Below are 18,485 nucleotides of genomic sequence, written 5' to 3'. Positions count from 1 at the left end.
ATTTTTTTTTGGTAGATGCACAAAAAATATTGCGATTTTTACTGATCCCATTTCTAAGTGTATTCATGATTTTCAAAGATTTATAAAAAATGTATATATATATATATATATATATATATATTTTTTTTTTTTTTTTTTTTTTTTAATAAGAACACATTTTAAAAATGTTTTCAAGCCATTTCCATGCAACCAGAATACGTTTTTAAACTTGTAACCTGTCTTGAAAAACGTTCACTATAATTATTATAATACATTGCAAAAATCGATTTGAATCAAGAATCATGTTGAATTGAATCGTCACCCCAGGAATCGGAATCGGATCGAATTGTTAGGTGCCCAAAGATTCACCTCCCAATTAGACATTGTTCTCTACTCCAGTCCTTTAGGTAGTGGTTATGTGCATTACAACACAGTTTTTGCTTCAAGTTGACCCAAACCTGCACTTATATCTGGATCTGCACTAAAATGTTTTTTTTTTTTTTTTTTTTTAAATAAATATTTTTTTAATTTTTTATTAAATCAACATTAAAAAAATCTTTCTTGGCCCCTCCTACCAACTAACCTAGCAAGAATGGAGGTGCCATGGGGAAGAGAAATTACATTCCTTGCCACACAGATGTTGGGCATCTGCAGAGAAGGTTCTAGCTCTTGTTGATCTTCAAACTCACCTTCAGTTGTCAAGAAGGCCTGAGCGCTGTCACATCCGCGGCTGTTACAAGCAGAGCAGCTGTACAAGCCGGCGTCCTCCTTCTTCACACGCTGGATGGTCAGCACGTGACTGCTGCGGCTCAGGATCACGCCTGGAATACGTTGAGACGTCTAAAGCCACAAAACAACTGAACAGACTTGGCAGCGTATGTCCTACCGGAGCCCTCCACCACCGTGTGGTTGTTTTTGGTCCACAACATCGTCGGTTCCGGCGTCCCGGCTGCGTCACACAGGAGCACGACGGTGGCGCTCACGTTGACTTTTTGGTCCGTAAAGTTGTTGAGGATCCTTGGGGCCTCAAGACCTAAAAGATATGAATAGATTAGGACTGTTCAAAGTAACAAGTTAAAACATACACTACCGTTCAAAAGTTTGGGGTCCCATTGAAATGTCCTTATTTTTGAAGGAAAAGCATTGTACTTTTCAATGAAGATAACTTTAAACTAGTCTTAACTTTAAAGAAATACACTCTATACATTGCTAATGTGGTAAATGACTATTCTAGCTGCAAATGTCTGGTTTTTGGTGCAATATCTACATAGGTGTATAGAGGCCCATTTCCAGCAACTATCACTCCAGTGTTCTAATGCTACAATGTGTTTGCTCATTGGCTCAGAAGGCTAATTGATGATTAGAAAACCCTTGTGCAATCATGTTCACACATCTGAAAACAGTTTAGCTCGTTACAGAAGCTACAAAACTGACCTTCCTTTGAGCAGATTGAGTTTCTGGAGCTTCACATTTGTGGGGTCAATTAAACGCTCAAAATGGCCAGAAAATGAGAACTTTCATCTGAAACTCGACAGTCTATTCTTGTTCTTAGAAATGAAGGCTATTCCACAAAATTGTTTGGGTGACCCCAAACTTTTGAACAATAGTGTATGTGATTAACCACAAAAAATGTTTGCATTAATCATGTATACACAGATTATTATTTTATTATCATTTTTATTATTATTTTTGACAGCACATGCTCCTTTACCTTAACCGTGAATAGCTACCTGAAAGGCAGTGTAGGAGGAGAATCTGAATGGCAAATTTGACTTCAAAATACCCTGTGGCTGGACTAAATAATATAAAACTGTTAGCAAGTTTTGAACAAATAAAATTGTGCATTCAAGTAAAACTTTTAAAAAATGTTTGACATTCTGACAATAAAATTGCATTGTGTCAAAATATTGGGGTCTTTTTTGAAGTTCATTAAAAGTATACGAGCAAGTATTAACCTGTGATTATTCATGATTAATCCAAATTCAAATATGTCATGAATCTGAATACTAGAATATATCTTTACATGCTACTTTTGTATGACACGATACATTTTGGCTTGTGTCAGTCAACAAGCAGCACTGAAATAGCTATTACATACAATATAATTATACAGTGTATTATTATCGTAATACAAGAAAATATAATTAATAAATCATATAAAATGTACAATTGTACATATTTTAAAATGTACATACTTTTAAAAGTATAACTAATGATGCCATTGTACTGCCTCATAATGAGGTAAGCAGGGTTCTTAACATCAATCACAGTCGTCCCACTTTGTGCTTTAAATTTTGTGGCTTCACTCTATCATGTTTTTTTCAAAATATGTTACAATTTTATTTACATTTTTTTCATTTGACTACGGCCTATTATTAGTAAAAAAAATGTACATATTAATGGCATTAAAATGACTGAATGAACTTAAAATAATAAATCTAAGATACTGTACTGTATTGCATCATCATTATTGAACAAGTTGCCTTATTTTTCACAGGTCAGTGGTTGTGTTTAACAACTATATATATTAGGAGAGTTCATTGACAGTCATGATTTAGTTAATTTAATTATAGTACTCTGTAAAAGGTTTATTTTTAAGGCCAAAAACAGATATTCACTTAGTATTTTTTTCTTCAAAACATTTATTCAGTATTTTTTAACTTTAGAAAGTTACATGGTTGAAAACGATAATGATGCCAAAAAACATAAAAAAAGATGGGAAGTCCTAAAAGGCTTATTTTGAAAATGTAATTTTGTTTATATATGATATGCAATCTGTTGTTGTATTCCCTATTTCAAGTGTACAAAAATGAAGGTGTGAGTTGCTGAGTCCGACTTGGATGTGATCTGGACTGTACATGGGTGCTTAATTTGAAAATGTATTTTTGTTTGTGGATTGTATGCAACCTGTTGTGTTCCCTGGTTTTCAGTGTACATGGGTGAAGGTGTGTGTTGCTGAGCCCGATCTGGACATAACCTGAACTGGACCTGGTTTTAAGAACCCTTTTGAACAATCTGATTTCATTGACAACCTGGTCTGGTGAAGATAAGGTCCTTTATTTTATTTTATTTTTTTTATTTTTTTATTTTAAATTATTTTAGATAAAATTGCATAGGATAAATAAAAAATTTTTAAAAAAATTTCTTGAATAAAAAAGAAAGTAAAACAATACAAAAACAATTACTTAAAAAATAGTAATTAATGAAAATGTTAGTGGACCACCAGCACACACAATAAGGTGTACTTTAAGGACTGTAACCCTTGCAGACTATATTATTCTATATTGTAGGAACCAGAAGTTTTTAATAACGGAAAGAGACAGCTCTTTTTGTGTAAATGAGTGTGGATGAGTGTGGATGGAGGAGGGAGGTTTTTTTTGGGTTGATGCACTAATGGTAAGTGTATCTTGTGTTTTTTATGTTGATTAAAATAAAAAATACAAAATACAAAAAATAGAAAATAAAAAATAAAAAAATTAAAAATTAAAAAATAAATAAAAACAACTAAATATATGCGTGTCTGTATAAGTCTATATTACTTTACAGTACGTATTATTTATTTCTTACAAGTAAAAGAGGAGAGTCAGTGCTACGTTATTGGGTAAAACGAGTGTGCGTTTTACCCAATAGGCGTGTTTTTTCATGTCTACAGGACTTTGATAATATATATTTTTTAAGTATTTAGAAGGGCATAAACAGCTTTTAATGCTATAACTATGAAAATATTAGATTTATAAAAAATGATTCCTACTTTGCGGCAATTCATTTACTTCGGTAGGGCCTGTAACCAATTAATCACGATAAACGAGGGACGACTGTTGTGTAATATCGAATATATATCAATAGTAATATTAGAATATGCCGAGAACCAACAAAAAACAAGCACTTTGGACACCTCTATTTTAGACCGCTTATTTTAAGTAATATGTTCACTAAAATCGGAGACATAGTCATTAAATTAATCAAAATGATGGCAGATTATTATAGAACGTAAATGTTCCACCTCTGAGAGACAGATGACGCAGCAGGCAGGTTCTCTCCTTGGTCTTGATGTTTTCCACCTGGCAGGCGTACATGCCCTCATCCTGGCGGGAGGCTTTGGGCAGCAGCAGCTCCAAAGTCAGGTTGGCGCCGTGCTCACCGGACAGCGCGGCGCGCGACAGTGGCGTACGCTGCAGCGCCACCGAGCGGCACGGCTGCACCGACGGCGCCAGTGCCGACTCGGACTGGTTGGCGACGCGGAACCAGGTCAGGTTGCCGTACACCAACCTGTCCGCCTTGCAGCGTAGGACCACGCGGTCTTCCTCCAGAGGGTCGTTGGACGGGGACATGCTCAGCTCGAGGCCTCCTGCGAGTGCGCAACGTAAACATCACAATGAGAGTATTAGTTGTCTGCATGTTGTCTACATCCAACATGATGTATTATTATAATTGATAACTTTTTGTAACACAGTTAGTTTGTATGTTGTCTACATCAAACATGATGTTTTATTATAACTGATAAGCAACACAGTTAGTTTGTATATTATCTACATCCAACATTATTTTTATTATAACTGATAACTAACACAGTTAGTTTGAATGTTAGCTACATCCAACATGATGTATTATTATAACTGATAACTAACACAGTTCGTTTGTATGTTGTCTACATCCAACATGATGTATTATTATAACTGATAACTAACACAGTTAGTTTGTATGTTGTCTACATCCAACATGATGTATTATTATAACTGATAACTTTTTGTAACAGTTAGTTTGTATGTTGTCTAAATCCAACATGTGTTATTATAACAGATAACTAACACAGTTTGTATGTTGTCTACGTCCAACATGATGTATTATTATAACTGATAAGCAACACAGTTAGTTTGTATGTTGTCTAAATCCAACATGATGTATTATTATAACTGATAAGTTTTTGTAACAGTTAGTTTGTATGTTGTCTAAATCCAACATGTGTTATTATAACAGATAACTAACACAGTTTGTATGTTGTCTACATCCAACATGATGTATTATTATAACTGATAAGCAACACAGTTAGTTTGTATGTTGTCTACATCCAACATGATGTATTATTATAACTGATAACTAACACAGTTAGTTTATATGTTAGCTACATCCAACATGATGTATTATTATAACTGATAACTAACACAGTTAGTTTGTATGTTGTCTACATCCAACATGATGTATTATTATAACTGATAACTTTTTGTAACACAGTTAGTTTGTATGTTGTCTACATCCAACATGATGTATTATTATAAATGATAACTTTTTGTAACACAGTCAGTTTGTATGTTGTCTACATCCAACATGATGTATTATTATAACTGATGACTAACACAGTTTGTTTGTATGTTGTCTACATCCAACATGATGTATTATTATAACTGATAACTAACACAGTTTGTATGTTGTCTACATCCAACATGATGTATTGTTATAACTGATAACTAACACAGTTAGTTTGTATGTTAGCTACATCCAACATGATGTATTATTATAACTGATAACTAACACAGTTAGTTTGTATGTTGTCTACATCCAACATGATGTATTATTATAACTGATAACTTTTTGTAACACAGTTAGTTTGTATGTTGTCTACATCCAACATGATGTATTATTATAACTGATGACTAACACAGTTCGTTTGTATGTTGTCTACATCCAACATGATGTATTATTATAACTGATAACTAACACAGTTTGTTTGTATGTTGTCTACATCCAACATGATGTATTATTATAACTGATAACTAACACAGTTAGTTTGTATGTTAGCTACATCCAACATGATGTATTATTATAACTGATAACTAACACAGTTAGTTTGTATGTTGTCTACATCCAACATGATGTATTATTATAACTGATAACTAACACAGTTAGTTTGTATGTTGTCTACATTCAACATGATGTATTATTATAACTGATAACTAACACAGTTAGTTTGTATGTAGTCTACATCCAACATGATGTATTATTATAACTGATAACTAACACAGTTAGTTCTCACACGACGAGCCTACTCACGTGTCACGTGGAAAAAAATTACGCGTGAATCTTCTCCAATTTTGTTGGCCACCATGCATCGGTAGAGAGCATGGACCTCAGCTTTCTGGATCTTCAAAGAGCTCACAATTTTCTGTGGAAAATTGCAAAAGTGAGTGCTGTGCAATGTTGTTGACGTCGTTGTTGAAGGGTTTACCTTGTGGTCGTGATCGACGTCAGTGGAGATCCGCTCCACAGGGTTGTGTCCAGTGCTGTTGTTGATATCCCGCCAAGCTTTACAATGCAGTAACGGCATCTCAGCCTTTGGCAGCCCGGGTCTAATTGACCAGAAAAAATGTTGAAGGATATTAAAACCATTCGTGCAGATGGCCCTCACTGTAGCGGAGACCTCCCCCAAGGCCAAAAAATGACCAACATATCCATCTAACTTTAAAACACAGGTGATACTGTTCCTCAACGTTCATTAAAAAGAACACAAATTCTTAACTTGCTGGGCCCCAATGCAAGTGGCCTGTACCAGTGAAGTTACATTTATCGAGATCAAGGGTGTCAAATGTAAGGCCCGTGCGCCGTATTAGGCCCGCAAACAGGTTTAATCCGGCCCCCGGCCTGCAAGATGAGTTTGTATAAAAATGAGCTGCAATTTTTTAATGAAAGAAACTGCTTTGCAATGTGTCTAATGGATGTTGCAATCGCAATTCAAGTTTAACCCAGGTCACACATGACACTGGTTAAAGATGATGTGTCAGCTGACTTTAAGCGCCCCATTTTATTGGCTGCCGGTACTCCAATCAGCGCAAGTACACGCAATGAGCTGCTCCTGTTGTGAATGGCAGCACAAACAACGCACAATACCTTCTTCCATTGTAAACTATTCACTTGACGGATAAAACAGCAAAACGATAAGATGCAAACATTTCAGTCAACATGACCATCATCTTTTTAATCAGAGTTCCATGCAGCGCTTGCAATTGGTTGACGTCGCGATGCGCACAATGAACTCCATTGTAAAAATGTGTGTTTCTATATTTGTTGTTTGTTCTATTTTATTTTATGCTTAAATCTAACATGTTCACATTGGTTAAGTTTGTAGTTATGTTACATTGATTTCAGTTATGGTGTCATTTTGATCATTGTTTTGTTTATATCATAAGTTTAATATTTTAATGATGATAAATGAATGTGTTGTGGCAGTTGTGGATGTCCCCAATGCGGCGGTTTGAGGAAACACTCAATTGCTTTTCCAAACACGTTTTTTAATGGTGAACCGCCAACATGAGATTACTAAACAAAAAGTGCTTACAGTTTAATGGCTTTGTAAATATACTGAGACAAAGTCTAAGCTGCATTGTGTTCTTCATGTTTTTTTTGAAACTGCAACAATTTTTTCCTCAGAAATGTTAACTAACTTAAAGTGTTTTGCCAAGAGGATTATTTGTAACATGTACATTTACACAACTTCAAGAAACTATTCAAACTTAAAGTGTTTACAAAGTACAAAGAAGAAGAACCATGACAAACATTCTCAATTTATTTCATCCACCCATTCATTCATTCTTAAAGTAATCTTACTTATCCCATCATATGAAATATGACTTACTTCACCAATTATTATTATCAAATTCTTACTATTATTTATTTATTTATTTTTATTGTGATTACTTATGGAGTTTATTGTGAATAAATTGTGAACAGGAAGTGAACAAAAAGTTTTGCAACTGTTATGTAAAGAAAAGGGGTAGGATTAAATAAGCTCTGCTTCTTCCTACTCCTTTTCGAACATGTTGAAAAGAGAAACTGGAAATTGTGATGTATCATGTTGTATGCTTGCATGTTTGAAATAAACTCAAACTCAAACTCAAACAATGTGCATGTTCTATTTTTGGCCAAAGTAAAACAAAGAAATCAATCTGAAGTTGTCTTTATTTTTAAGTTATTATGCCACGATTTTACCAGTGGGAATAGATTTTCCTCTATGCGGCCCCTGAACTAAAACGAGTTTGAGACCCCTCTAGATCCTTACTAAAATGCAAAGGATTCTTCCCTGACGTCACACCTCCACACCGTTAATAAGAAACAAGTCTTGTAATCCTGCTCAATAAACTGAAATAAATCGAAAAAAAATGTTTTACAATGCCCAAATTTGGGCAAAAACTTTCCCTGATGACCATTTGATTCCCTCTTTTGTTGTAGTTTTTCTGTGTTCCATTTTTGAGCTAAAGTGGGGTAGTTCAGCTAAAACAGGCACAGGAGACGCAACAAGAAAAAAAAGAGTAAAACGAGCAACAACAGGAAACACGGTGCAAGACTGACAAAAGGAAGTTGTGGGATGTGCGGACAGAAGATAAGCAGAAGGACTGAATACCTAAGGAGGCTGTTGTGTAACAATTTGTATCTTATAGCAAACTGTTCTGACTCAGTGATAACACTCCATGTCCTAAAAAAGGACGCAGCGCGGCGTCATCTCCGCAAACCGGTGTCCCTCATTGTCTCTTCCCTTGTTTTGTCAACAGCCCAAAGAGCCTATCCCAAACAAACAACCTGTTGACAAAGAGCAGCTGTGACTCACACGAAGGCCTCGGGACAGTCGTCTTTGGACATCCACTGCCACTGGATGTGTGCTGGTGTAGGGAAGCCGCGGGCGGTGCACCTGAGCGTGGGGCTGCTTGCATACAGGTACACGTCCGTGTCCACCGCCACTTCCTTCTCAATGATAGAAGGAGGAACTGAAGAAGGAATCAGAATGAGCACCCCTGTCCACAATACAGAAAGTCATTAAAGAAGAGATTTACGTGCCATTGACCAGAAGCTGAAAAGATCTCTTGTGCTCCTCTTTGGTGATCTTGTTGGTCAGGACCATGGTATAGTTTCCCGCGTCCGTTTCCGTGACTCCACGGAAAATGAGGGCATCGCTTCTCTGCTTGATCCTGTAGTCATCCTTCAGCGGGAGGCTATTTTTCAACCTGGAAAGACATAAGACAAGAGGATCTTGCTACCGTACAAATGTGTGTTACCATATTTAGTCAACAATGGCTGTGTTGACTCCCTATTTGCAATGAATAGTACATTTATACTGTTACACAAACTGTACTCTGAGGGCCTGATATGCCAAGATCCCAAATAAATAGCGTGAGCAAATTATAACATTGAGTGTACAATTAGTGGGCGTGTTGCGGGTGATCTACTAAGACTGCGTGTGCAATTGATAACAAGTGCAAAAGTTGGAGGATTTTGCATGGACTATACGGGCTGTCACTATGGAGACACTCATTTCCCTTCACATTCATGTTATCTTGCTCCAACCTGTGCTATTTTGCAATGTTGTTGAACATGCAGCACACAACTATAATCTGTACTACCCTTTCTGCAATACATAATTGCAATCTAGGATAGGATAGCACAGGATAGGAGAGAAATGTATTGTCATTGCACTTAAAAAATACAACAAAATTACAGACATACACTCTATTGCCAAAAGTATTTGGCCACCCATCCAATTAATGAGAATCAGGTGTCCTAATCACTTGGCCCGGTGTATTAAATCAAGCACGTGGGCATGGAGACTGTTTCTGCAAACATTTGTGAAAGAATGGGCCACTCTCAGTGATTTCCAGCGTCAAACTGCATAGGATGCTACCTGTGCAACAAATCCATCCATCCATCCATTTCCTACCGCTTGTCCCTTTTGGGGTCGCGGGGCCAATTGTGAAATTTCCTCGCTCCTAAATATTCCAAAGTCAACTTTATTATAAGAAAAGTGAAGAGTTTGGGAACAACAGCAAGTCAGCCACCAAGTGGTAGGCCACATAAACTGACAGAGAGGGGTCTGCGGATGCTGAAGTGCATGTGCAAAGACTTTCTGCACAGTCAGTTGTTACAGAGCTCCAAACTTCATGTGACCTTCCAATTAGCCTACGTACAGTATGCACAGAGCTTTATGGAATGAGTTTCCATGGCCGATCAGCTTTATCTAAGTCATACATCACCAAGTCCAATGCAAAGCGTCGGATGCAGTGGTGTAAAGCTCGTCGCCAATGGACTCTAGAGCAGTGGAGACGCCTTCTCTGGACTGATGAATCACGCTTTTCCACCTGGAAATCTGATGGACCAGTCTGGGTTTGGAGGTTGCCAGGAGAACGCTACATTTCGGACTGCATTGTGCCGAGTGAAATTTGGTGGGGGAGGAATTATGGTGTGGGGTTGATTTTCAGGAGTTCGACTTGGCCCCTTAGTTCCAGTGAAAGGAACTTTGAATGCTCCAGGATACCAAAACATTTTGGACAATTCCATGGGATGGCACTTCAAGTTCATATGTGAGTAAAGGCAGGTGGCCAAATACTTTTGGCAATATAGTGTACATTGCACATGGTGACAGATCAGGAACGCTGATGGGTCGCCACTTACAGCGCCCCTTAAACGGTGGGAAGCTGCTGCCCTTCTGGCGCTGCTCCAGCCATCCGTTGCACCTCAAAGGGTTAAGCGTTGGCAAAGACGTGGAGTGGGGGTGGGGGTATGTGTGCATATCTATGTATGGCAGTCCATGGTATGTGTGTGTATGGAGTCCTGGAGTCGCTCTGCAGGCATGGTGAACAGAGTTCAACTTCTCAGGTGTTGTTGAAGGAGGGAGGAATTCCGAGCAGCTATCACTGTGCTTTCCTTGCTGGGATGTTTACGGCATGGCCTCGACAAGGCCATTTGCAGAGAGTCGAATTGTAGATAATTATTGTTGTTTTCCAGGTGAGCAGACACATTCTAATGGTTTGTCTGATATTAATCGTCCATTCTGGCTCTCAAGTTGATCAATCTTTGCATTCCAGAATGCCTCTCCATGATGTTATTGAGTTTGTGATTTAATTCCGAGATTGCCACAGTCTGTGTTCCCACAGCCCTACCCATACCGTCCATCGCGACAAGCAGCTTTTAGGCCCTTTGAACGGCTGCCATCGTCTCCCAAATTTGTCGTTACACCAAAGGAAGGCTCAGCTCAATCAGCAGATGCCCTGTGATCAGAGTTACAAATAGCTATATTCTACGTCCTTGACGGAAAGCAAAGGACCCACCATTTTTACCATCAGTCCGTCAGGACAGGCAGGTTCCCCCAAACTTCTGGTCCTCATCAAGAAGACCCTTTCAATTGAGTTGAGATTCCAGTTTATCAATTCCATGTTTAGATGTTTGGATTTCAGAGAACAGCGCAGAAAGAGAGGCTCTTAAAATTTAGGCAAGACAGGAAAAGACACAGGCAAGCAGGGCAGATACGGAGAGGGAGGGAGTGTGACTGCCTTCACCTAGAGCCAAGAGAGAAAGAACAACTAGACAACAGAACCTATTTTCAGCACCCCAAAAGTGCACTCTGGAAGACTGCAAACCTGGTGTTTTTGCCACAATACCGGCAATTAGATTAGATTAGATTAGGTAGTACTTCATTGATCCCAGAAGGGAAATTAGATTTTGTGATCCACAGCAAGAGGCAAGAAAATTAATGTTGTAAGATGTTTTATCATATAGGAGATACATTAATATTACCTTACCTTAATATAAAAAACGAACACCATTAAAAAAACACCAGCAGACATGGTTTTGGTGTTCGTTTGTCTCCAAATCAGCCCGTAAGTCATTCATCAGCTCCAATATGAAATTTATGCAGAGGTATGTCTCATATTTTGTCATTTCTGACAAAGATATGTAGATTGTCGACATGATCACAGGAGAACCTCTCCTCCTTCTGACCAAGGGCATTTGTGCCTAAATGTGCCAGTTTGCACGCACATTCCAGACGCGCTAAATATAGACCCAAAACAGCAGCTGGAGAACACTTTTAGGTGTGATAAATCTCAAAGCGAGTGCTAAATGATTATATTTATATCTCCTCCTCCTCCTACTAATGCGTGTTCTGATAATCAGCATATATTATGCATATTCATGAACCCAGACACGCTAATTGGAATGCGTTCGGCAATTTGTTCATTGAAGAGACGCAATCCTGTGCGCTATCAAGTTTGCACGCGTTTTAGTACACGCAAACCTTTAGTGGATCAGCCACCGACTACTCTAAAGTATATTTCAGTGTTCATTTCTATGATTTTCTCCCCTGACAAAATAAAATAAACTGCCCGCTAAAATGTTAAGTGTCAGTAAAGTATATAAAGTGGAAACAAGGATTACCATTTAAAGCTGGGTTCAGGGTATGCCGAGTACTTGACAGGTATGACTGTGGAAGACTGATCCCCCACATTGACCTCCCAAACCTTTGTCCATGGCTCCTTCATTTCAATATAAGGCTTCTCTGCAGAAATCAAAAATATATTACAGGAATCGTCACAAACTCAGAAGCCTTTTCGGGTCTGTTGTTGTGGTTTTAAAACGCCAAGGTACCGTAAACGACGAGGAAGGCCGATGCGCTTATATCCATCTGTCCACTAGAGGCAGTGCAGACGTATTTTCCAGAGTGCTCCACCGTCACGTTGTCCACGATGAGCGTGTTGGACAACTCCAGCGAGTTCCACAGCTTCTTCTTGTGAGCTGTGGTGTGGGCGGGCCCTGAAACTCTCTCTGGGGCCTTCGGGGAAAAACACAAAGAGGACACAATTTTAAAGAGGACAGATGGATTGAATAAATCAGTCTACTGTAGGTTAAGGAGCTTACAGGTAATTATCAAATATGTTACAGTACTCAGGCCAAATTTGTTTTCTCGTAACCTTTATTTTTCTTTTTAGTTTATTTAGTTCCTCGCCACATTGCGGCTTCACCATATTGTGGATTTTGGGGGGGTATTTTTATATTTTTTAAAAGTACATTCTACAATGTGTTTGTTCTAAATTATGCATTTTAATTAGAGATGTCCGATTATGGCTTTTTTGCCGATATCCGATATTCCGATATTGTCCAACTCTTAATTACCGATTCCGATATCAAAAATTCTTTGTCTGGATACTTCTGACAGAGAAGGGGATTTGCAGTGTTTGGAGAGAGGCAGTCGTGGAATTAACACATTATTATGCCTAATTTTGTTGTGATGCCCCGCTGGATGCATTAAACAATGTAACAAGGTTTTCCAAAATAAATCAACTCAAGTTATGGAAAAAAATGCCAACATGGCACTGCCATATTTATCATTGAAGTCACAAAGTGCATTATTTTTTTTAACATGCCTCAAAACAGCAGCTTGAATTTGGAACATGCTCTCCCTGAGAGAGCATGAGGAGGTTGAGGTGGGCGGGGTTTGGGGGGGGGGGGGTTGAGGTCGGGGGCTAGGGGATAGCGGGGGGTGTATATTGTAGCGTCCCGGAAGTGTTAGTGCTGCAAGGGGTTCTGGGTATTTGTTCTGTTGTGTTTATGTTGGGTTTATGTTGTGTTTATGTTGTGTTACGGTGCGGATGTTTTCCCGAGATGTGTTTGTCATTCTTGTTTGGTGTGGGTTCACAGTGTGGCGCATATTTGTAACAGTGTTAAAGTTGTTTATACGGCAACCCTCAGTGTGACCTGTATGGCTGTTGAACAAGTATGCTTTGCATTCACTTGTGTATGAAAAAAATATTATGTGACTGGGCCGGCACGCAAAGGCAGTGCCTTTAAGGTTTATTGGCGCTCTGTACTTCTCCCTACGTCCGTGTACACAGCGGCGTTTTAAAAAGTCATACATTTTACTTTTTGAAACCGATACTGATCATTTCCAATATTTCCGATATTACATTTTAAAGCATTTATCGGCCGATAATATCGGCAGTCCGATATTATCAGACATCCCTAATTTTAATGCATATAAATAACTTCATAAACTACAAATATCAATACAAAAAGGTAGTCTTGGCAATGAGGAGACCAAACCAATCAGAGTATGCTGTTCAGTATCGTGACCACTGATTGGCTCAGCCTCAAGCAGCATTGCTAAAGTGCATTAAAAAAGTGTAAAGGTGACTAAAGGGTGTTATTTCATGTCTAGAGGGCTCTGATAATGTTAAATAACGTATTTAAAAAGTCGTAAACAGTTTTTTTAAGCGGTAGCTGTGAAAATATTAGATTTATAATGAATGATTCTGACTTCGGGGAAAATAATTGTTCACGGTCATGTCCAGAACCAATTAACAGCGATAAACGAGGGATGACAGTAGCCCTAAACATTCTTCGTCATGTTCTAAAGTGGGCTGTCTTTAATTTTTTTCCCTCAGACTACAAGCTGTGGACCACAAATGGCCCTTGGCTTGCACCTTAGAGACACCTGGTCTAGCTAGACAGACATATATATAGATATAGATAACTACCAGTTGTGTGTGGGTATCGGTGGTACTGTCCAAGGCCAGACCGGTGTGCGTCCAGTTGAATGCAATGCCGACGTTGAGTTCAGTGTGCGCAGTACAACTCAGCATCAACCGCTCGCCGGCACAGAGCCTGACTCGAGTGGGGGTCAGGGTGAGGTCATAGATCTTGTATCCTGCGGAAGAGGGAGGGGAAGACGCAGGCATTGTTCTTCGGTCCGACCCTTTGCGTTTTTGTTATTTTCCTTTTTACCCTAAACTCACTCACCGACGACCGCAACGATGTACAGCGGGGACTTGAAGGTCTCGTTCTCGATTCGAGTCTGGCAGGACACCACGCCGGCGTAGCTGATTAGGTGACTGGGGATGGTGAAACCGGTCCTGGCGTCCCACAGGGTATCTTTGCCATCAGGCTGAAATTCTTTGTCTGGATACTTCTGACAGAGAAGGGGATTTGCAGAGTTTGGAGAGAGGCAGACAAAACAAGATCATATAAATAATGGCATATTTTGCTTCGACTGCCTTGTTTTTGGTGTCCAAATATGGTTCCCGGTCTCTAACACAAATTATGACGCTCTGTGCTTTTTTTTTTCTGTAGCCACAGCAAAATGTTGTGTCCATGGAATGATGGAAGTGCAGAATCGGATGTAGAAACTTAACATGCTATCATAACTTTTACACCTAAACATCATGTTAACTAAGTAATATCATTGTATTTCAAGTCACATAATTATCGTTTTACTTAATTTAAATGTTTTAATGTTATCAAAATTATAATGTTAATTTTGGATTGCTTTTCATTGAAAAGCATGGAAGCCCCAATTTTGTAATTATTTTGGTTTTATACATTTTTTTGTGAATTTTGTGAAAGAAAAGGCCATCTTGATTTTGTTTTAACCCTTGTGTAATGTTTATATTGTTGTTAATCAGCCAGCGTTTGTGGGTCTGATGGACCCGTTGCATTTTGTGGCTTTTAATGCCTCACAATCAAACACTTGTATGTTAAAATACTGAACAGATGTTTACCTTATCCCAATAAACATCTGTTCAGTATTTTAACTTAAAAGTGTTTGATTGTGAGGCATTAAAAGCTACAAAATGCAACGGGTGCATCAGACCCACAAACGCTGGCTGAGTAACAACAATATGAAAGTTGCACGGAAAATGTATCTGCCAGTTTCTGCATCCCACAGGGATTCTTCTTTTGTGTTTCTGCACCTGCGGTTCCCACACAAGGTTGCAACATTGTTTGTCAACACTGTCTGCTCTCATTTTCTCGCACATTTGACCCTCTGATGTTCTGTGTACCAACACTCTGTCCTCCTCCTGTCTAGGCCTGCTGTGTGTGTGCGTGTGTGTGTGTGTGTGTGTGTGTGTGTGTGTGTGTGTGTGTGTGTGTGTGTGTGTGTGTGTGTGTGTGTGTGTGTGTGTGTGTGTGTGTGTGTGTGTGTGTGTGTGTGTGTGTGTGGTACACACTTCTATTAGCTTCTATTAGGTCCACTATATGTAATAGAAATGTGTAGGGGGGGTGTATGGTGTGTGGTCATTAAATATGTATTCTGATATATGTTCTTCACAGAAAATGAGCCAAAGTCAGTGAGTCTCAGTTTGAAAAATTAAGTAATTGTATCATTTTTCTTTTAATAAAAAATGAAAATGGGTCCCACAGACCCGAACACCACACAAGGGTTAACCCTTGTGTGGTGTTCATATAAAAATATACGTGGTCTGGAAACTGCTCACAAAGGGAGTCTGTGTGCGAGGTATATTATTAAAATCAGAGTTAAACAAATGGTTAATTGTTGCAAAAAGGACTCTGGGTTTATTGTTATTGTTTGCAATTACTGTGGAGAAAAATGTGTCTTTTGCGTTCTTAACCACCGTGTTGTATAATTTTTGCTGTTCACGTGCTATAAATTGTTACCGGTATTTATAAATCACATAATTGAGAGATACTGGACTTTAAAAAAACTACTATTTTTTTAAAGTCCAGTATCTCTCAATTATGTGATTTATAAAAAATACAATCAATTATTCACTGGCCAGGAGTCCACAGAGGTACTGCAGATGTCCTTGAAATTCTTCCACACAAATACACATACACATTGAGTCAACACATTGTCATATCGTCGAATGTGGAAAAATAATAACATATAACATAAATAAATGATTATATTATTATACTCATGATAGCATGTAAGATAACTAGCAATTTGTGCTCTAGTTTCCAGCTAGCGATTAGCGTTGTAGTTGCCAGCTAACGATGAGTGACCTCATCGTTAGCCTCATCGTTTCCAGCTAGTGATTAGCGCGCTAGTTGTTAGCTAGCGATTGAAGCGCTGGCCTTCAACTAGGTATTAACGAACCCGTGTCACCTAGCGATTAGCGATCTAGTTGCCAGCTAACTATTAGCACTCTAGTTGTCAGTTCGCAATTAACACCCTAGTTGTCAGCTAGCGATTGGCGTGCTAGTTGTCAGCAAGTGATTGGCGCGCTAGTCGTCCGCTAGCGATTTGCGTGCTAGTTGTCAGCTAACCGTTGGCACGCTAATTGTCAGCTAGCAATTAGCGTGCTAGTTTTCAACTAGCAATTAACAAGTGCCAGCTAGTGATTAGGGTGTTAGTTGTCAGTAAGTGATTAGCGCACTAGTTGTCAGCTAGCAATTAGCATGCTAGTTGCCAGCTAACTATTAGCACTCTAGTTGTCAGTTCGCAATTAACACCCTAATTGTCAGCTAGCGATTGGCGCGCTAGTTGTCAGCAAGCGATTGGCGCGCTAGTCGTCAGCTAGCGATTGCCGTGCTAGTTGTCAGCTAACCGTTGGCACGCTAGTTGTCAGCTAGAAATTAGCACGCTAGTTTTCAACTAGCAATTAACAAACAAGTGCCAGCTAGTGATTAGGGTGTTAGTTGTCAGTTAGTGATTAGCGCACTAGTTGTCAGCTAGTAATTAGCATGCTAGTTGCCAGCTAACTATTAGCACTCTAGTTGTCAGTTCGCAATTAACACCCTAGTCATCAGCTAGCGATTGGTGCGCTAGTTGTCAGCAAGCGATTGGCGCGCTAGTCGTCAGCTAGCGATTGGCGTGCTAGTTGTCAGCTAGCAATTAACGCGCTAGTTTTCAACTAGCAATTAACAAACAAGTGCCAGCTAGTGATTAGGGTGTTAGTTGTCAGTTAGTGATTAGCGCACTAGTTGTCAGCTTGCAATTAGCATGCTAGTTGCCAGCTGGCAATTAGAGCGATAGTTGCCAGCTAACTATTAGCGGCACAATACTGTTATTATTTGAATATTGTTAGTATTGCAAAATATCCAGGTACATTTAAGACCAGTTTAATGTAAAATACAAACATAATTTTATAGACCATATATATGAGTGGGGATCCCCGCTCCTTCTGCCCATCAATTTGGGGGCCCTTGACCTGAAAAAGGTCAAGCCCCCTGATGTTCAGTATGTTACCATCAAGTAAAGCCTGTCTCTCCCAATTTAAATTTTTCTTTTCCATCTACTGTGATAACTAAAAAAAAAACGTGTACGTTTTTGAAAATTACTTGACAAAAAGTCATTCAATTCCTTCTATGTATCGGCAATGTGTGTAATTTGTAACGTAGATCAAAACGCTGTTTGTACGTCGTGTGTGTGTTTTAGCGCCACACTGACCTAAAGAACAAAATAGTTAAAATCCATGTTTCTTACAGTGTGAAGCGTCACGTTGAGATTCTCCAGAGATCCTCGACACGGAATGACCACTCGCTCGCCTTCACGGATGACCACCACCTCGTATTCCTTCTCCGAAGGAACAAATGGTGCCTTGTAGTCTGAAGCCGGGAGAAAATGCATGCTTCAGTCTACTGTGTTTATTTACCATTCACCATGCAGTTCCTATGTATAATATATCATCAGCATCTCCTCCAGCTATACCATGAACAAACACGTAAACCGCCGCTGAAGTCTTGCCATCCTCCACTTGGAGGTCCCGGTAGGAGCACTGGTACTGCCCCGTCTCGTTGACGGTGGCGTTGGAGATCCGCAACGTGGTGCAGAAGAGTCCTGACCCGCTGCAGTCGCTGGTGGACAAGCGAGTGCTGGTAGGAGGGGTGGACCACCCAAGGTACTGACGACCTCTGCCGGAGTGGCGAAACAGTTAGAGGGTGTTGTTTGGTAAGGTCAAAATTCCCAATGGCGTATATACGTGCCTGCATGTAAGCTCCAGGTTGTCGGATTT

At 39.2% G+C, this 18,485-nt stretch overlaps 1 protein-coding gene across 3 annotated transcripts in view; it reads right to left on the bottom strand.

The window, feature by feature from the left end:
• Window positions 1-18,485, bottom strand: part of kdr (kinase insert domain receptor (a type III receptor tyrosine kinase)) — a 42,630-nt gene that overhangs the window by 17,921 nt on the left and 6,224 nt on the right. For 2 of the 3 annotated variants that reach the window (XM_062038980.1, XM_062038979.1), the window contains exons 2-15: window positions 18,457-18,485; window positions 18,182-18,384; window positions 17,957-18,078; window positions 14,530-14,698; window positions 14,268-14,437; window positions 12,382-12,565; window positions 12,172-12,292; window positions 8,803-8,969; window positions 8,576-8,732; window positions 6,203-6,323; window positions 6,028-6,139; window positions 3,983-4,327; window positions 866-1,012; window positions 669-800 (exon numbers count right to left, since the gene is read on the bottom strand). The exon at window positions 18,457-18,485 is cut by the window's right edge and continues 65 nt beyond it. In XM_062038980.1, coding sequence (XP_061894964.1) covers window positions 669-800; window positions 866-1,012; window positions 3,983-4,327; window positions 6,028-6,139; window positions 6,203-6,323; window positions 8,576-8,732; window positions 8,803-8,969; window positions 12,172-12,292; window positions 12,382-12,565; window positions 14,268-14,437; window positions 14,530-14,698; window positions 17,957-18,078; window positions 18,182-18,384; window positions 18,457-18,485 — 2,179 coding nt within the window. The remainder of the gene's footprint in view (window positions 1-668; window positions 801-865; window positions 1,013-3,982; window positions 4,328-6,027; window positions 6,140-6,202; window positions 6,324-8,575; window positions 8,733-8,802; window positions 8,970-12,171; window positions 12,293-12,381; window positions 12,566-14,267; window positions 14,438-14,529; window positions 14,699-17,956; window positions 18,079-18,181; window positions 18,385-18,456) is intronic. The other variant, XM_062038981.1, reaches the window with a different exon arrangement.

The sequence above is a fragment of the Entelurus aequoreus genome, linkage group LG27 (genome assembly GCF_033978785.1).
Source record: "Entelurus aequoreus isolate RoL-2023_Sb linkage group LG27, RoL_Eaeq_v1.1, whole genome shotgun sequence".
Lineage (NCBI taxonomy): Eukaryota > Metazoa > Chordata > Actinopteri > Syngnathiformes > Syngnathidae > Entelurus > Entelurus aequoreus.
Note: the sequence above shows the minus strand (reverse complement) of the source record. Positions and strands in the feature narration are given on the sequence as shown.